At 41.6% G+C, this 20,786-nt stretch overlaps 1 protein-coding gene across 4 annotated transcripts in view; it reads left to right on the top strand.

The window, feature by feature from the left end:
- The window catches only part of MOB2 (MOB kinase activator 2), a 101,047-nt gene extending 83,230 nt beyond the window's left edge, over positions 1-17,817 (top strand). For all 4 annotated transcript variants that reach the window (XM_083588108.1, XM_083588107.1, XM_083588109.1 and 1 more), the window contains 4 exons: positions 6,244-6,404; positions 7,517-7,610; positions 15,666-15,790; positions 16,524-17,817. In XM_083588108.1, coding sequence (XP_083444234.1) covers positions 6,244-6,404; positions 7,517-7,610; positions 15,666-15,790; positions 16,524-16,855 — 712 coding nt within the window. In that variant the 3' untranslated portion in view covers positions 16,856-17,817. The remainder of the gene's footprint in view (positions 1-6,243; positions 6,405-7,516; positions 7,611-15,665; positions 15,791-16,523) is intronic.
- The last annotated feature ends 2,969 nt before the right edge of the window (positions 17,818-20,786 follow it).

Raw genomic sequence — 20,786 nt, 5'->3', positions numbered from 1 at the left:
GCAGTGACACTGTTCACTTAGCTCTGAATAGCCCATAGCTGTTGCCTGTGACTTAGGAGAGGAGTCACTTTGAGTGCCGGAATAGTCTGTATTGACTTGTTCTGGTAAGTTCAACAGGCTCACTGGAACAGTTTCTGAGGAAACATTTCTTCTTTCTTTCAAAGCATCAAGTTAGGCACCAGATTTGAATATGTAAACATACACATTTTGTTGCATTTTTGCACTGAACAACTTTGCTTGATAAGGAACATGATGTGCCCCTGAAGCTGACACAAGCTTTAACCAGCTGGCAAGGCTGAGAGAACCCAATTCTTCAGCCTGTTTGGAGCATGCATGCACACCCACCACATAGTGTCTTGTACGGCACTGGGGTTTGTCTGTAGTTGTGTATGTCTCAATAGGAATTGCACACCATGGGACAAAACCTAGTTAGCTTGGAAATGTTGTTAATTCTACTCTTAACAAAACCCAACACTTCTTGTTCAATGTTTTTCATATGGGGATTGATAGAGCTTGTTTGGGGCCTCAAGCTGTGAGATCACTAAATTATCTGCATCACAAAGAACTTGTAAAACTAGAAACATTTATCATGTTACTTTGCACTGTTGTCTGCTTCCCATTTGATTTATTATGCTGAGAGATGAGAGGAACTGAAATTAAAATATTGAACTTAAATTTTCTTTTGGAGTGGATTCCTTTTGGAGTGGATTCCTTTAAAAAGAAAGTTCTATTCACAGTAAAGCATGGAGCATCAAGGAATTCAAATGAAGTTTGGGCCTGCAAGATGTGATTAAATATTGGCTCACTGCTTGCATAATTGTGCATTGGCTGACATTGAAGCCAGCTTTTCTCCTTGGGAGGCTATTGGGGTTGACTGTATTGGGAAAAATACCTTATGCTAGTAGGAGTACTTCATTCTAATGTCCTGAATAGATATGCTTTCTCTCTTCTGCTGTGTCAGTTTATTCTGTGATACTAACTGTATGGTGTAATTCTTCTCCAAAAACTTTCCCCCAAAATCTTTTCCCCATTTTAGTCTTATGGAGTGAGAGGAAGGGTAGCCAATTATGTGAGAATTGTATATAGTTGGGAGATTATTTCCTTTCTCAGTGGGTTGATCAAATTGAGTAGTTGCTTAAAACTATTTAAGCTATGTCCCTATATATTTGGCTGACTTTGAAAATGTTTAATCTGGTGTTATCTCCCAATATAAAAATTGTTTCTGGAGCTATAAGGGGCTTTGATTAGTGTAGAAGTATCTGAGTTTATATAATCCCACTTAGCAAATGAGCCTGATTTGGCTGCTGTGTGAAGGAAGACTTTTGAGTTACTGGAACTAAAGGGGAATCAAAAGGTAAATGTTTCAGTTTCTGTTTCTTCCATTGGGTCAAATCTGATTTTAGAAAGGGGTTAATATTGTCTTCTACTGTTTCTTCTACTTGTTAGTATTGTGAGTATAGGCAGTTTGTTTTGAGGAACATTGTTAACGTGTAATTTGGTTTAAAATGTTTCTGATCCTCAGGGCTGGCAAAATGAAAAGAAAGGGAGAGTCAACATGAGGTGCTTGGCATGGAACTGCCATTTGACATTCTCAGATGAGTTTCCAGGGAAATAGCTTGGGCTGCAGTTTGATATTTGCATGCATTCCAAAGGGTGACAAATCCAAAGTTTAAAAAAAACAAGAGGCAGTTTGGAGGTATGGCATGTCAAACAGGGGTAATTCATTATGCTTTGTATGCAGCTGCAACTCTCTGAGATAAAGAAGATCTCAGAGGAGAATAAAGGACATCTGGCAGTCCTAGATGTGATAATAAATGGGAACAGAACCTATAACTGTTCATTGTCACTTATTTGGACTTTAACAAGGTTGTGATTTATGTGACTAGGCTTGTGAAACTCTTTTTAACCTCAGATAGGTCAATGTCTTTGTTATATATATCCATGGAATCCTTGGCTAATGGTAGAAATTTTGTGTGCATGTGTAGTGTATATATAGGGAACAAGTTACTTTTAAAAATAAAAACATTTCAATAACTTTCAGCTGTAGTGATGCTGAGAGCAAATCTTTCTAATTTATTTTTATTTATAGCTGTAGTGTTCATAACAGTTGTTGCCGTCCATTTTGGGTGCTGTGTCTAGTTGCTGATAAATATTTCTGTAATTAAAATCAATTTATCTGGGAATTATCTTTTGGTAACTGATGTTTTCTTAGGTTCAGCATTTCGATTTCTGTACAACACGCTGGGGTGTATATGAGTTTAAATGGCTCAGTTTATATATCTTAAGTATTTCCAAGCCCTTTTATTGCTTGAATAGGGCAGCTTCTCACCTGATTCTTTGTCTTTGGACATGTGAAGGGAACCTGTGGAGAAAATAGGAGGGCTTTCATTTCACATACATGGAAATGGATACCCAATCCTTCCTTTGCTGTTTCAGTGCAGTATAAAATAAGGTGCATAGTGCATTATAAATTTTAAAGATCTATTTAGACATGCATAAATGTTTCACAGTATCTGTGTTTCTTTGTCCTTTGATTCTTGAGTGATAGTACAAAATGCCAAATAATAATTTTCTCTTTCTGAAACTTCACAAGTTGTGTTCCGAAGCTGGCTGACAGAGCTTAAAGTCAGAAACTTGATTATGTTTGCTAATATTCAACTAAGTAGTGGTGGAGGGGGTAGCCTGGTGATGAGGTATTTTGGGAGAAAGAATTCAGGTTTTGAGAATGAATTATAACTGTTTAATTGTATTAAAATGTGAATTTTCAAATGCATTTTTTTTAAAGTCATGGAAAAATGTAGAAATGGGATAGAATGGACACAGATTGTAAAAAGGATTGACCATCCTTCATCAGAACTGAGACTTGCTGGGATATCACTGTCTATCAGGATCAGTAACAAGGAGAGTAACAAGCCTTGAAATTAGCCACTTGCCTGCAGGCAAGTAACAGTTTGGTCCAGGCAAATAGCTTGCCAAACCCAGAATTCAGTGGTGAGTTTGCAGTTGAGCTTTCATTGCAATAGCATTTTGCGGGCTGCTGAGTACAAAAATGTTATCACTTAGGCCGATAGAAAGCAGTTTGCACATTACAGTACATTACAGTAATTGTGTTTTATATTATTCCAACTAGAGAGAGATTTCTTTCTCCCAGCTGAATATAAAGCGGTATGTGTGTGTAAAAGGTTGGCTGGAAGCAGCAAAAACTTGAGCAAGCATAACATTTCACACAATGACCTCAGTACACACTCCATTTGTCTGGCATTCTTCTCTGCCCTTCTCTCCCCCTTTTACTCTGTAGGGTGATTTGTGCCTGTGACATTTGCATCAACTGTGGTTTGGGTTTTTAAGTAACCTTTGCTTGACGAGCCGCCTGAAGAATTGGTTTGCAGTCGTGTTTTCACTGGCTAACATAGCTGAGGTTTATTTCCTCAGAGACTGCAAGGAGATGTGATTTGACTTTCAGCAACAAAGGGAAAAAAGCTTTGCATTTATCAAGCTGGATATTCACTGACATTTGACCATCATGAAGTGGGCTTTTCATTTGTTTCTTTATGTCCAAGCTTGTGTATATCTAGTAGAGGCATTTCAGATTAGCCAGGAACTGGTTGAAGGAATACCTTGATATAACGGCATGTATAGCCATGACAGAGTGACTTGTGAATAATCTTATTGAGGGATACCTTGTTTCTCCTGCCCAACACATTAGAAGTGTGTGTATGTTATCAAGATTCAAAAGAATGGAAAAGTAGCTGTTGCTGGCATCCATCTGTCTCGCCGTCTTGACCATTGGACCCTCTATTGGTCTCATCCACTCAATCCATCGGGATGTGTCCTTGCATGCAGGGGAAATCCCTAACTCACTGAGGCTTAGAGACCCATCAGCTACCCTCACCTGGCCAGTCGAATCTATTTCCTGGGGTGTGACCATTGTCACATGCTGACAGCTTCTAGAAGCCACAGGTGAGAGCTTAATGAAGGATGGAGACCAAAGGTGGACAAACTACCTCAGGAGAAGCACAACACGTCCCCCCCCCCCCGAAGTACTACCCAAAATTAAAAATGCTGGGTGACAGAAAAAATCTGATCACAGGCCTGCACCATGGACAAACTTTTTTGCCCTTAAGGAAGCTCTTCCACCAATGGTCTGAAAGTCTTGAATTGAGTGAATAGGATTAGCACGCTCTGTATTTCCTTGCAGGGTACTCCAGTGGCATATAGCATGGAAAGTGGTGTTTGTGGAGAATGAAGGGGTCAATAGCCTATCCCGAACCCAAAAAGCAGGTAAAGTAAGCAGGCAAGAGGGTAGATATGCAAGGATACAAAGAAGGGTTTTAAAATAAAAACAAGGAGAAATAAAACCATATTAAGTTCTTTCCCCTCTGTGCACAAATTACTACCATTGAGCTGATTTCTATCTGTGAACCATCACACAGCACTGGATCAATAGGACTTCCAGTTTCTTGTCTCCCTTCTGCAACTGCCCTCACACCTCTGCTCCAGATGTTGCCCCAATTCCCTAGGGCAGATATTGGGGGCACACAAGGAAAGAAGAAGGTCCTTTACACAAGTAGATGCCCACTCACACTACACTGAATAGACAACAAAAGTGCAGCTTTTCTTTCCTTCCTTGCCTCCCAAGGATGGTTGCACTTATCAAATGGGCTCAGCATAATTTCTCCATCTCTTCTTTGACATGGCAGCAGCTTTCCAGCCTAAATAAATGCATGAAAGGTAAAAGGAAGTATTAAACAATCTTTTTCAGGTGGTGGTGGTGGTATCACACTTTCCACTTCGAGCAGCAACTAGCATCATTTTCATGTAACCTCTTCTAAGGCTATTGTGCTCAGGATTCTCGTGCTTCTCCTTGGTAGCCAAAGGTTTTGAATTGGCTCTCCTAAATGCCGCCTCTGCCCCAAACCTTGTTATTTTCTACACACACAACTTTGTCTAGAGAAGAACAGAAGAATTAAAGGCATGCTGTACAGAACCTGGCCGGCTTGTTCACAGCATTCAGGGGGTTACTAGTGTAGATTTTCCTTTGGAATGAGGCAGGCTCATCATGTTGTGCTTTCTTGGCTACCTTGAGGCAAAGTGCATAGTTTGAACTGGATTTATGCTGTTTACTGTTAAGATAAACTGGTTCCATGATTGGAGCTTGGCATTCCTGGAGGAGGAAGAGGTCAAGTGGAATGTTTACAGTTGGACCACTTTGAGAAATAAAGATTTAAACAGTGTTTTCCACGTGTGCAAGACTCTTCTCTCTTTATGCTCCTTTGGACTGAGCAATATCTGGTGTTTTGAGGCATGACTCAGCTTGAATGAGGCCCAGAGGCAGAGAGCCCAGGCCACACATGGTCTCTAAATCAGGGGCTAGATGGAAGAACACCTAGGAAACTTGTGTAGACCCCCTTTAAGCTCCCTGAAGGAAAGTTGGACTATAAATGTAATAAATCAAGGCCATGAAGTTTAGCAGGCAGAAGCATGCTTCATTGGATGCAAATAATGCAAAATACTGTAAAAATATTCAGTAGAATAAAATGAGTATCTGGAGTAACATATGCTTTAGCTTCAACTTCTCTCCCCTTCTGTGTTAACCTTACCGGGGGGGGGGGGTATGTATGTGTGTGTGTGTGTGTGTGTGTGTGTGTGTGTGTGTGTGTAAACAAAATGTTTTTTTGTGTAGAATATAGAAAGAATAAACAGATACCAAGATTGCAGTGCGGGTGTTGATGCCCAAAGGACCCACCCTGAGTTTACCTTTATTTTTTCCCCACAACAGCTTATAACTCCTAAACCCCTAACATTTCTCATCCTACCTTTTCCCATAACAGCTCAGAATGCTTCCTTTGTGATTCATTGGATTCATGTACGGTTTTAAATATTTTAAGCAGCAGTCTTTTAAAGTGGACACCTCTGGTACAGAAGGCAGCATTAATTGATCACCTGGTAGAGGGAGGCTTACATCAGCTTGGGCATGAACCCAGTTTTCATTATTTTTACCAGGAAAAGGGCAGGGGTGCAATAGCATTTTCAGGCCGTGAACAACTAGCCTGGAGCTGTATGCCTTTTCCTTTGGTTACCATTGGCCTTGTTCTTGCAGGGATTCTAACAGCAGGTTTCCTTTGTTAATAAAGGAAATTATGCAGTATGAAAGAGAAAGTTATTACAAAAGATGGGAGATGAGTTTATATAACCTACACCTCAGTTTGTAATTCAAGACATTGTTTCCTTTTCCTTTTGCAGGAAATCCAAGGGAAAACCAAATGGTAAAAAGCCAGCACCAGAAGAAAAGAAACTCTACCTAGAGCCGGAATACACGAAGTCAAGGATTACTGACTTTGAATTCAAAGAGTTAGTCATGCTACCACGGGAAATAGACCTTAATGAATGGCTAGCTAGCAACAGTAAGTATTTTGATATTTATAATAACTGAATATTCCTGCTAGATAGTTTTCATGCTAGTAGGTTTTCTGATCTTATTTTTTTTAAGGAATTGTAATGGGCAGAGGATGTTGCATTTAGATACCAACTCTTCCACTTTGCAAAACAAATAAGTTCAGCAAGGTGAAAAGTTTCTCCTTTCACTTTGACATTTGCATGAGACATTCAGTTTGCTATGGAATACGTTTCTAAAAGCTGATGATTGTACCCTTATTGTAACTGGAAATCAGCATCCTGACTGCTGAAATACAAGCCTGGATGACTTTAAAAAAAAATTCTGGTCAATGTGAGAAGGCACAAAGTGCTAGGTCATTTTAGGCCCCTGCTTTAGATGGTGACATCTGTGTTCCTTCACGAATGGAAACATCTGTGGCCTCCTCTGAACCATTCAGGCTGGTCTTGGTCTGCATGGCCCTCTAGGCATACATTGAAAAGTGTGCTAATGAGACCTGTTTGCTCCAGTTGTTGTGCTGCCTGTGAATTAAGTAGTGCTTCTGATTAGAGCTCTCCACTGCCATTTTTGAAATGCATGCAAATAAATAACAAAAAAGGCCTTGGGGAAAATAATGGATTTTGATAGGCTTATTTTATTGTCATTTGTATTCTCTATGCAGCTTAGGGTTAAAGTTCTCCCCCACATATTTTACCCTTGCAAATAGCCCTGTGATGTAGGTTAGGCTGAGAGTGTGTGACTGGTCCAAAGACAGCCAATGATCTTCATTGCAGGGCATCATGGGGCCGGGGGCAGCAGGATGGCAGGGGAGCTGGTGAGCGGCAGAACAACTGTCTGTCCCTCAAAATGCCAGCTAATCAAGTTTTGGAACTGTTCCCCCAAAAAAGCTCAACAACTTTGGGTGATCTCCTAAAAAAAAGCTCTGTTCCAGGTGCCAGAAAGGGTTGCTACGCCACGGATTGCATGCTTCAGGCGAGGGAAAATTTAGTGATTGTTGTTGGGCTAATTGTGAAAATGTTCAAGTGAACCACCAAATCCAGTGTAATTATGCAGCTCCTTTCTTTCTGCAACCAAAAGTTCAAATGAGTAATGGAAACACCTTGGTGTCTTTTTCTCTTTCAGCAACAACCTTTTTCCACCATATCAATTTACAATATAGTACAATCTCTGAATTTTGTACGGGAGATACATGTCAGACCATGGCAGTGTGCAATACGTAAGTGATGTCTTCATTTGTGGTATGGTGATGGCTTGGGCTATTCTGCTCCAGTGTGAGGGATGGCGAGAAGTGGAAAGCTTTCAGACTTGACTGCAAAAATGCTTAGTGCATGCTAAAAGGATATCCAAAGGGATTGGATGCAAGGAAGAAGAGAAAAGTCCAAATTTGAATCAAATATTAGCTCTCAATGTTATTCTTATTGAAATAACAATTTTAGAAGAAATAACAGAACTATTTGCTTCATCTGACATATGTTTTGTTTTGGGCCCTTACCCACCACCCTGAAAAATAATCCACACTTGCAGTTTTCTCCCTGGCCTACAGTTCTATGGTTCTGGAACTGAGTTCTGCATTATTCAAAGCTCTGCCCCCCCAAAAAACCACAACATGGAAGTACAAAAGGCCACTTTTGAGCTGCTAGCCTGGGGGGACTTTCTTAACCTCAGGAATGATGGCTGGGCACCCAGCCATTCTGCAGACAACCTTCAAGTAGTGTAGCTGCCAAAGCTCTGAAGTGTTGTGAGCATGATTTGGCAGTTTCTCAGGGACCAGGGAAAAAATGCTCTGCTCCTGGTGTTTTCTCTTTGAGGTTGACCATATCTTTCTAAAAGTAGTGAACTGCTGAGAGTGAAAAGAAGCATTGTTTCTCTATCATAATCTTGGAAAAAGAAAACATCGTTCAATCAGAGTGTGCATGTAAAACATAAAGCAAATAGTTTTTATTATGTTTTTATTGAAACAAGAATGTAATTCCATTCAAATGTAAGAAAAAAATTGAGAAACTTTAATAGTGGTATTCCACTATTTCCACCCGTGCTTCTTATCTGCCATTGATCTGGCCAACCTGCACTTTCACGCCTCTATGATCCAAATTCAGTGTCACACTATGGTGAATGTTGCATCAGTGCAAGCATTACAGCTTGTCAGATGAAACAATCCCCCCCTCCTCCCACTATGCACTCTTCTGGGGGATTCAGTCAACCTCCCCATGTCCAGTTTTGTAGGGTGCCAGGAAAATCTATCCAGTACCCTGCTACCAGAATTATTTAACCTCTCATAGCTCTGAGCATGTGACATCACCACACTGACTTCTTGCAGATCCAACACTCCTCTTTTGCCCTTACCTTGAAAGCCCCCTATGACCTCTCCCTGAATTACCTCTTTTGTATCCTAGTCCCTGCTCCTTCAGCTCCACCTTTCTACCCTGTATGCTCAGAACTGCCTCCCAGAACACCTGCATGAGGACACCTGTCTGTCTTCCTAAAATTTTTCTACAACAGTGAACACATTATTTGAATGTGCATCATTGGGTAGCCAAAACAGCACTATCCATGCAGAAGTCATTGGCAGACTTGGGAAAGCTCCAAAGTTTGCAGAAGAACAGTATTTAGGCTGGAGAGAGGGGGGACCCTAAGAGTATAAAAGACCACCAAAAACTGCCCAGTGAAGACTGAGCATGCTTAGTGGCCACATGGTGCTGGCTGATTGTTGTCCAGGGGGGAGGAATGGAGAGGAGTGGAATGGAGTAACTTAGAAGAGGGCCAGACTGAACAGGAGTGCTTCACATTTTCTTATAGAGCCCAGTTGTTCCTTGTTAAAACCCACCTTTTCTGTGATTCCTTTAGCACAGCTCCTAGTTCCTATATTGTACTGCAGCTAAGCACAAGCACAAATTACTGAAACAATTGCATATTGTCTCCACTTTGTGTTTCACTTGTGTTTCGGATCATAAGCCCTTTACGTTCTATAAAGAACTATGCACACTGATGGGGCTATATAAATCAATAAATAAAATGTTCACAAGATGATTGCCCAGTAAAATGGCAGTCTTTATGCGCTATGAAATAGCATTTTCCTTTAATGTTCCACACATGGAGTAAAAAACTTCTAGTAAAACAAAAATAGGTACAATTATTTGGTGGTTTTGAAATGTGACTTCAGTCCCAGTCCCATAGGAAAGTGGTGTGTCACATTTCAAAACTGATAATAATAAGCAAGGTGAGGCTATTCAATCCCTTTTTGTCCTCTGTCTGGTAGTTTAAAATCTACAGTGCCAGACCATGGAAGCATTTCTAGTTCTCATTGCTCGGGTAGCAATGTCAGGTTAGTTAATAAAAGAATTGGCTGGATCCCTAAATCCAAAGCAAGGAGCTAAACATACTCTCCAGCAAGAGATAGGCCCCAGCAGAGTATTAAAATTACAGAAACATGCAGTAGTGTGAAGCATGGGAACAATAGGCGGTTAGACCTTTTTAATATCTCATTTAGTTTGCTTACAGCACCCTCCTGTTTCTAACCCTTTTACAGTCTACAGACCACACCGTTTAGTAAGCTTAAATGTTTTACTTACAAACTCAAAAGGTCAGATTCATGCATTATTCCATGCAGCAGGAAGAATACCACAAATAGAAAATTCTTGGGTTACAAAATACTGCAAAATATTTCAGAGCATGCAGTCTGCGCTTGAAGCAGTCAAGCCCAGACTTGTTGCCTGGTCAGCTTCACGTGGTGGAAGAGAATGAAGAAAGAAGCTTTACTTCCTTCTTTACTAGAGGAGAGGGAGCATGGTGTAATTGAGTCTAGGAATACCGTTCTGTTGTCTTAACCCCTTTATGCTATGCATTAACTAGCTCTAAGCTTGCTAGTTATATTCAGCTGCAATTTCCCACACTCATAGGCAGTAAGCTATTCACCTTACTTACTCTATGTATACCTAACCTTCTTTCAAAGGCATTTATGCTACTGGCCATTGCATCATGTAGGAACTAGTACTGGAAAACTACTAAAGTTCTGGAAAAGTGAAGTTGCAGCTGTTTGGGGATAACAGGAAATAGGCAGCATCTGGGTGCAATTCTGTTAAGTTGTTGTTATCAAACTAAACAGAGTGACTGTTTTTCCTGTGCTGTGGAGCAGTTTGCAAACTGTAGCTCTGCTTCATTTTGAACTACTCTGTATTTCCCCTTGCATAACCTCTTCCTTGTCTTCTTTCCCATTTTTAATTGTGTTGGGGGTAGGGGCAAGGGCGCTGTCTTGGTGGTTGCTTCTGCATAAGAAAAATATATGGGATCTGAGGGCATGTTTGCATTTGTCTGCTCCAGTATCCCTCCTGCTCAGTTTCGGCAGTCTTTCCACATGTCATTCACTTTTTCTTCTGCAAGGAAGTCAGTGCAGCTGCAGCAGTAGCTGTGCTTCTATCCTGGTTTTGGTTCCACTCATTGCCTGCCCTTTGTCACATCCTTTTCAAGCTTCATGGATGAGTGACAATATGGCTGATCAATGTAGGTAATGTGATGACTTGGTCGTTGCTGGTCATTCAGCTGTTGCATGGGAAATGCCTGGCCCTATAACTGGGGGTATATTTGTACATGGCTACTCCTTATAGAATTCACCTCTGTTCGTGACTGTCTTACCCACCTTATCTCTGGAAATGAGGGCACACTTAACTCTGTAGGCTCAGTGCTGCAATAGATATTCTCGGTTGTCAAACCGCTTTTGGGAATAACTAGAATTTTGGGTCGTTAGGGCACATGAACAGCCACGAATGAAGCCTCAGTTTTTAAGTTCTTCTATTTCTCTGTGGCTAAAATGGACATGACTCCTGCATTTTGCCCAAAGCAGGACTTTCCTGTTATACTGCCTGGACCAAAAGGCAGTTGTGGCTCTCTTTGCCCTCTTGAACTTTAAGACAGTTTTTGTCTAGAATTCAATCTCTCCACTGTGTGACTGTTGCAAAGGCATGCTGTGTAAAGACAAACAAGTTTAAGCTTGGACTTTGCAGATCAAGAGAGTACAGTGAAGTCCTTATGTATTTGCTTCTGAAGACGGCTGTGTTCAAAGTAATGTTCATGCTGTAAAATACCATATTTTTCGCTCTATAAGACGCGCCTAGGTTTATAGGAGGAGAACAAGAAAAAAAACCCCTCTCCCTCTCTGCTCAGCGCCTCTCCAGAAAAGCGGGAGGAGAAACGGAAGGGGCTTCCCTGAAGGGGTGCTGTGCAGCTCTCCCTCTATGCGCAGTGCCCCTTCAGCAAAGCGGCAGCAGAAGCTGAGCCCTTTCCATTTTTCCTCCCGCTTCGCTGAAGGGGCACTGCGCAGAGAGGGAAAGCTGTGCAGCGCCTCTCCAGCAAAGCAAAGCCAGGAGAACAAGAGGGATCGGTGCGCACCGATCCTTCTTGCTCTCCTGGCTTCAGCGAAAGCTGCGCAGCCTGCATTCGCTCCATAAGACGCACACACATTTCCCCTTACTTTTTAGGAGGGGAAAAGTGCATCTTATAGAGCGAAAAATACGGTAAGCATTTGACCAGCAAAGTATTCAGTTCTGCTTTGCTCTAGACAACTCCTTTTTCAGATGCAGGCATCATTAGCATTAGTCGGGTTTTTTAAAATACAGGTATCAGTCCAGTTTGTTCTGCTGAAATTGGTTTCCCATTGTCAAGCAGAGATGGAGGTGGGTGACTAGAGAGAGAGTTCAGCAAGACCCAGGGGAATCATGCCACAAACCAGACCAGCCAGAAGAGAAATGTCCACAGTTTCTTCTCTAGAAAGTGAGCTGACCCTGGGAAAGGATTGTGCTCTCGATACTCTGGGAAGTATAGCTTTCTCTCTTTAAAATGTGACAGCTGAGATCAGGAACCTCTCCTAGAGGTTAGCAGACTGAGGCTCAAGCGCACCAGAATTTGACAGCTATGGAAAGGGATAGGCATAGCCAGAAATGGCACCTGCTGACCTGTTACAACAGAGAGCTATTTTGCCCTTTATATTCATGCCCAGTGTACATGAGCTCTGTTCTCAAAGCACTCTTCTGTTGCTTTTGTAGCTACTTCAATTCAATTCTGTTTTCTTGAGGTTGACCTAAAAATGACATGGGACTGACTTTCCTCTTATTTCAGTACTTCTGACCCTGTTAGGCCAGGTTGGTTCCTCTAGCACACAGCATCAGTGGTGGGGTCACATATGCTCAATCTGTCTTGGTTTAATGAGAAAATATACTTTGCAGTGAGGTGATAGGAGTGTGACTATTGAAACTGTCGTCTTGAAGACTTTCTTGAAAGTTACTCGACTGGGGAATGATAGATAGCAAGCTGCTCTGCGGGCAAGGATGCAATGGTTATGCAAGAAGCACATATTCTTGAAGTTGGGAAGGAAACCTTGCCCTTTTGAAAAACACAGCCCAGTCTTGTTTTATGGCTTCCTCAATGACTCACTGGTGCTGGCATTCCTTGCTCTCCCAAGCAGCCTGAATTTGGAGACATTCCACCACTGTTCATTTAGGTTGAAGGACAGGATTTTAAAAATATTTCCCAGTAAGAATAAAATTATTCTTTTTTCTTTAATATTGTTTGGCCTTGTAATCAACAATTGCAAATTTGTTGCCTGAAGAACCAATATAAAATTATATTTTTGTTTAAACCCTTAACACCTAGCTCCTGCCTTACCCTCTTGATTCCCTCCTCTTTCCTGCACTCAGCTGATGAGGCTGTGCTCGCAGTGCTACACATTCTGTATATAGTTACCAGCAACAGGGTCTTCAGTGTGGTTGCACCAGCATAATGGAAGATGGTCCCCATGGCAGTTAGACAGGCTCCTATTATAATGTGTTTTAGATGCCTCTTGAAAATCATTCTTTTTCCTCAGGCCTCCCAGCTGAATTGATTTGTTTGCTGAATTGTTTTAGTTTGATGCCAGTTTGATCTACAATGAAGGAATTTTACTATGTTTTGTTTTTTAAAAAAATTGCTATGATTTTCATCTTCCGTATTGTAACAAAGTCCCACTCACTGTTTATAAACCTCTCAATATAGAATAAAGTCTTTAAAAAGGATAACATGACAATGAATACTGATAGCTGATGCTGCTTCAGTATAAAAACGTTTAGAAGGTTCCCCATTGCTATATGTAAAACTCATTTGGTGGTTGTAACAGGCAACATCTGAGTGTCTAAATCCAAGGATTATTCAGATGATGGTTAAAGGCTGGAGTAAATTTAAAACTCAAAATCCTTACTGCTGGTGGTAATAAGAGTCCTGCAGCTTCTGAACTCTGCTCCTTAAATCTTTAAAAGAGTTTAAAAACCCACTTGTAGAACTGGAATCAGGAGTGTATTCTTCCAGTATAATCTAGTGAAATATACAGTAGTACCTCGGGATGCGAACGGGATCTGTTCCGGAGCCCCATTCGCATCCTGTAGCAAATGCAACCTGCGTCTGCGCAGGTCGCGTTTTGCCGCTTCCGCACATGAGTGTGACATAATTTTGACCATCTGAGCATGCGGTGAAACCTGGAGGTAACACGCTCCGTTACTTCCGGGTCACCACGGAGCACAAACAGAAAATACTTAACTTGAAGCACATTTATCCCGAGGTATGACTGTAGATGGTAGGTTTGAGTGGTAGCTTGAAGGAAACTTAGTCATATGCATAGCTGCAGACAACCAAGAGAGGTAAAAGCCTACTTTATGCACAATAAGATATATAGCAGGGAAAGCAGGATTGATGTAGATAGAATTATTTCTATGGTAACCGTGTGTAATTTACTATTCTTACTTCACTATGCATTACTGTAGTTATAACTACTGCTTACAACTGCTGTTACCTATTTGTTTTTAAATGCAAACAGCAGCCTCTCATCCACTTTTGTGCTCCAAATGAAAATCACTTCTTTGAAACAGCCATTTGCTTTGGGAGGATTTCTTCTCAATGCGAATAGCTGTTCCAAAGTGCAACTTTGATTGGGCCATTGGAGCTTCATGGATCAGGCCAAATGCCCATCTAGTCCAGTAATGTGTTCTCACAGTGGCCAACCAGATACCAATGAGAAGCCTGCAAGTGGAGCTCAGCCTGTGTATCCCAGCATCTGCCCAGTGGCATACTAGTTCCATTTTGGTTTGTAGACTTATCCTCCATGCATTTGTCTAATCCTTTCTTAAAGCCACCCAAATTGGTAGACACCACTACATCTTTTGTGAGCAAATTCTGTAGTTTATGTGCTATATGAAGGGACACTTTATTTTGCCTTTCCTGAATCTTCCAACATTCAGCATCGAGATCTAGTCTATCAGGAACTCCACATAGGAGAAAAGTGTTCGGTTTCCCTTGCTTGCTTCAATCACACTAATTACCAGCCTCTCCCCAAGTGACTGCTGTTTGCATTAAAAAAAAAGTGGGCACATAATGCAGGAACACATTTAACACCAGTCTGGTTTGAAGCTGTGTAATAACTGTTAAAGTATGTTGTTAAGTCTGTCTTGCTAGTGCCCTCTCCTGACAGCTGATTTTATTAACACTAGTCTTTCTACACACATTAATATTCTGTTGCAAATCAGTCTGAAAGCTTGAAATTCTGTATTCACTTGTCATACTTTGTCACAAGATCACTGGCATACTTTTGGCCTGGATTTCATTAGTGCATGGACCTACTGACTTCGATGGAAGATGTTATCTTGATGACAGCTCAATTGACTTAGGCTGTGGCAAAGAATGAATTGCCAGTTGAGTAGTCCTCAAAATAAGAGAGAACTGATCAACCTCAAGAATGGTCAGCAGGCAGGATGAATTTGTGCTAATGTTGGGAGAAGCAAGAGCTGCGTATTTTGCAAGAGCAATACCATTCTGTTTCAGTTGGGCTCCGTAAAAATTCCAACAGCAAACCTGCAAATGAAATCTTTGTAAGCAGTGGTAAAACAAATCTGTGCTTCCATGCTTTTGCTGATGTCTAATTCCAGAAGATGGTGTTCTTAATATGCCAGAATCACAAATTGTTACATTGAACAATAAACAAAATTTTAATGTTCTAAAACACTTTTGTTTATTTTGTTGAGGATGCGAAAGGAAAGGCAGTATTAAAATGCTGACCTGAGAGTCTGTTTGTTTAAGCGTCTGGTGTTACATCACCAATTAAACACCAGCTCTTGGGTTCAGTAAGCAAAAATACAGGACCTCATGTGAAATTTCTAGCTCTCCAGGGAGGACAATTTATGACTCTGCTTGCTTTGGTCTACATGGAATTAAACTTCTAGGACAGGTAATAATACATTGCTGTTAATTCTCTCCACAGACAATACTACTGGTATGATGAGCGGGGAAAGAAAATCAAGTGTACTGCTCCTCAATATGTTGACTTCGTCATGAGTTCAGTGCAGAAGCTAGTAACAGATGAGGATGTCTTTCCTACAAAATATGGTATGTTGCTTCACAGGAAAGATTTTATTCATTTAATTCACAAAAATTATACACCTGGTGTTTTAAAAAACCGTCAAAGCGGTTTACAAAGAGAAAAAGGCCCAGTCAGAGTTTTATGGCTTTGAAAAAACAAGCATTACATATGTATAATTACTGATTGTTTGTAGAAGTGATAAATAATATGGGAAACTGTATATTAAATGCAGCTTCTTCAAACTACTTTGATCAGTGAATAATCAAATGAAACCAGCTTCTAAATGTATGCCATATCTCTGCTATTCCTTTCTATACACATAATTTTTTTTTCTGGGCCAGTAGCTGGATGACATGGGAACACTTTTCTGGCTAAATGTGAGGCTGGTTTGTGTACGGTTTGGGATCTGAAACATTAGCCTCTCCCAAAGACAGAGATTCACCTAAACAGCCCTGTTGCAAGGACATAGGCTTGCAGAACAGGGCTTTCTCCCCCTTGCCCCCAATTGAGGGTTGGAAGAATCCGAAGAACAATATGTTGGGTGAGGGTTCATTCGTTCTGGCATATTAAAATGGTTGCACAGACAGACAGATTGGAAGAGCGTGATGTTGAATTTCACCAAAAAGCCTTTCAAGCTTCCTGCCTAGCGGGCAGAGGGCTAATTCCAGTGCAGGGAGTTAAGCAAATGTTGCCTTACTACTAGAGTGCTTTGATGCACCACTGAACATTATAATGGTTCTTTTTCCTCTCTCGTGGCAGGCAAGGAATTCCCCAACTCTTTTGAGTCTCTAGTGAAGAAGATCTGCAAGTACCTGTTTCATGTGCTAGCCCACATCTACTCCTCACACTTCAAGGAAACGTTGGCACTAGAGCTGCATGGACATTTGAACACACTCTACATACACTTCATCCTATTCATCAGGGAGTTCAACCTGGTGGACCCTAAAGAAACCACCATCATGGACGACCTCACGGAGGTCCTCTGTAGCACCAGTGGGAGCAGCAGCAGTAATGGGAGCGGCAACGGCAGTGGTGGCAGCGGCAGCAGCAGCAGCGGCGCAGGAGCACAGAACCATGTGAAGGAGAGATGAGTCCCAGCAGGAGCAAAACTAATGCTAACATTTTTTTAAAAAAACAAAACACTCTATATTCTTTGTGTGTATGTATATGTGCATATTGTGTATATATATACAGACATACACAGCCATGACAGTTTAAGCAATTATGCTGCCACCACAGGACATGTAGACGTATGGAGCTTTCGTTTAAATGCATCATCCTTGGCGAGAAGTTGCACCAGTTCTATTTTATTTTTTTCCTTCTCCCTTCTTTCTTTTTCTCCCCTATCAGATGGATGATGAGTGCTGTTTTTAGAGAAGAACCACATTTTTTTTTGAGTTGGGCTACCGCTTTGTCTTCTTTTGTTCTGCCCACTTCCCCTCTCCCTTGGTGGGGTGGGGGTGGGGGAGTCCTTTAATGCAAGCCCCTTCTGTCTGTCTCTCTCTCTAGGATGGTGGTACTGCCATTTTATAAATGTTATAAGAAGTGACTTTTACTTGTAAAGTGGCTTAAGATGCAGATATTTTGTTTTGGGGGTGGGGGAGGGCTTGAGATTTGTCTTGTTTCTCCTTTCCCTCCCCTTAGGCTTTTTGCATCTAGCCCTTTGCTGGCTTGTACGGGAAGAGTTTTGCCTCAACTAGAGTAGCAATAAGACTCCCACTAATGGATGTGGCTCACCAGTCTACCTGGTGTCGTCAGCATGGGAATCTCAAAAGAGCATCTACAAACCTGTTTTGCTTATTGCTTCTAGTTCCTCTGCCCAACTGCCCCCCACCCCCGGCTTCTCCTTCCCAGACACAAACATCAGAATTACAACAGTGGGGAATTGAGCCTAAATGCAGTGGTTGAGCAGGGGAAGCCTGGGGCAGATGGAAAGGGGCATACAGTGTATCACCACCTGTGCTAGAGAGATGGCTGTTGGCATATAATTATATTGTTGGCTTATTTTAGTTCATCTGTCCAATAATAATAAAAAAACTTCTATCAGGTATAAGTGTTCTATATGCAATGTCACATCATTAGCCTATTTGCTTCAGGGGTTGAAACATTATCTGTTTACAGTGTGGGAAGTTGTTAGCCAAGGTGTGTGTACTTTGCATTTTCCAGACAAAGTTATTTTGTGTAAGTATTTGGCATTTACTATTATTTATTTCTTTATAAACTATCAGGGAGGGTGTATGGCATTAAGCACAACACTATTAAAAACAAGATACCAGTAATTATTAAAATGACTGCCTAACCAGGAAATCAATTAAACAGCTACAAAGCCTACTGGTGTAATAGCTCTGGAAATCTCTGCTGCAAGAGTGCACAGCATGGGAGTGGCAACATTCATGCAAGGCCTCTGTAAGAAGCAACAGCCTTCCTCCAGATGACCCCAGTGATTGAGCTGGAATATAAGAGCCTCAGGTGGTATTTATCAGGCCAAGTACAGTGTACCTTGTTACAGCCGATCCCCAAGCCTGTCTGGAGCTTTTGGACCAAAGGGGGCAGCCGCCACACAGTGCAGACAAAACTGGTACAAGGCACTCTTAGCCACAAAGGTCACTGGCTGTGAGAATTTTAGGACATACTGAGCTGCATTCAAGAAGTCAACATGCTTCCTCTAAGAACATACTTTGAATAGTTAAAATTCTCTAAATAGAATTTTCTGGGAGTGGACAAGATTGACTAACAAATTATATTGTAGGATGACTCTTCAGGGACCCAGGCTTCTCTTTCTAGCTGTTTTGCCATTTTTAACAGTTCTGTTACATCGCAAGCCTTCTAAATTAACAACTTTAGAAGAGTGATCTTGCTTTGAGGAAAAGGAGATGTTTATGTTAAAAAAACCAAGCACAGAATACTCTTTCCCATCTGCTACATGAGGTTGTTTTACCATACTTCATACTTCATGGTAATACGCATTTAAAACATTTATCTGCCTTTCCTTTAAATGCTAAAAAAGAAATGACTAAGAGCAAGCAGAATACAAAAAGGAGCCATTAATAAGGCTTTTTTCTCAACACAGTTAATGGGAAGAGTGTGAACTTAGTACCATCCATGGGTCAAAAAGCCTCTTTAGCCACATGACAGAAGACCACTAAGAAGAGCCTCCCTCAAGAAGACACACTTGGATGCAGACACTGCATATAATAGAAAATTGTGCAAAATAGAGTAATGTAACTTAACTGATACTGCATGAATCCACCTCCTAGTTTGTTTAAATGGGGAGGGGGGGATATCTTTTTGGCCCAGTGGACCAGCACTAACTGTTCCTGGGTACAAATCACCTGGCCTCAGATTACTGACAAGTGGGTGGTTTTGCCCACTTGTCAGAATTCCTTGTGCTGCACTTCCCTGGCACCTGACAGCCACTTGGAAACTGCAGCACAAGAGGCTTGCCATCCCTGAGCTCAGTGAAATCGCATGCATAGGGCTGGCAGAATCGTTTTCTGTACAGAGAAGCTGTGTGATTGAGTGCCCCATATGTGGAGGGGGCAGGTGGCCATGGTTTGGGGGAAAGTGGCCTCTCTGGGCTATACTGCTTTCAAGGTCCTCTGTTTTCTAGAAGCTCACAGATTCTCGTTTAGGCAATGCATCCATGTTGTTGTGCGTGGGAGAATTCCTCTTTAATTGCCTGATTTAATGAAGGAAACCTAAAGGCATTTCCTTAGTAATTTATGCATTAAAACTAACTGGCAGAGACATTTTAACACTGTGTTAAAAACAGTCTAAAGCTACTAGCGTACCCAAATAAAAAGTAATGTATGAAGTGTGCAAAGCTGCCCCCACCCCCTGGAGAATATACTCTTTATAGGATGATGCAGTAACAAACTTAAAATAGACCTATTGCCCTAATAGGTGCTGGAAGATGAAGACGGGAGAAACAGGCATACACAGGTCAGTTGTGGAACTAGGTTTGGACATACTGTACTGTTCTTTGCCATTGGAACAGTGTATTGTACTCGCAAGTGGAACTCTATCGCTACCTAATGGCTAAAGCAGCCAATTGCAGATACAGCTGAAATAGAAGAAATTTCCCTACACCGCATTGTGGAGGGGGCTTCTCTTTCCTGTAAACAAACAGCATAGACTGCTTCATAACTGAATGAGGCCTAGCACTGTATTCTAAACATTATTCTAATGTGCAGACTTTTGAATTGTCTAGCTTACAGACCAGATGCAGCCCATAGCCTCCCTCCCGCCTGTAACAACTTTTCTTACGGGGGTGGGGGGTGAGATCCAATTTGTGGAAATGGCATATTTCCCTACAAGCCTAATTTCTACATGGGGTAGTAGTGGTGATGGGAGGCAGCTGGGAAAATAATCTTAACCCTACCCCTCTTTGTGCTGTGACCCCCCTGCCCTGCCACCTGTCTAGTGTGACAATTAGGCTTGGATGGAAAAGGTCCCATTCATGCAGTTGGGATCTCCCCAATTATCACTCCCCAGAATTGCCCTCTAGGCGGTATTTTGGCTTAGAAAAAAAGACTTCACCCATAGGAGGAAAACTCTAACCCTAATTGTCCCATGGGGTGAGAAAGGAAGAGAAATGAAAAATTGTGCAACTATCTCCATTCAGGTGTGGGGAGTCTTTGGCTCTCCAGATGTGGATAAACTGCAAGAACCACCAGCCTCAGTAAGCAAGATAAATGGCCAGGGAAGATTAGAATTGTTTTTCAGCAACTTCTGGAGGGCCAAAGGCTTTCCCCACCCACCCTAAGGGAATATGATCCTTGGAAGGAGGGAGAAGGTCCCCTACCCCTGCATGCGGCAAATAGAATCACACATTGTGGAGGCCATGCAGTCCACACAAGTGCAGGATCTGCATGAAAGAATCCCTGAGAGATGGATGTCCAGCCTCTGCTTAAATACTTCTTGTGAATGGGAGCCCACTGCCCTGAGACTGAGTCTGCTCCACTGTAAAACAGCCTGTGTTGCCTTATTATTGTTAAGAAATAATATTGTTTCTGCCAAAAT

The sequence above is a fragment of the Podarcis filfolensis genome, assembly GCF_964270895.1.
Source record: "Podarcis filfolensis genome assembly, chromosome: 1".
Lineage (NCBI taxonomy): Eukaryota > Metazoa > Chordata > Lepidosauria > Squamata > Lacertidae > Podarcis > Podarcis filfolensis.
The sequence above is the reverse complement of the archived record's forward strand: the minus strand, read 5'-3'. Positions and strand labels throughout refer to the sequence as shown.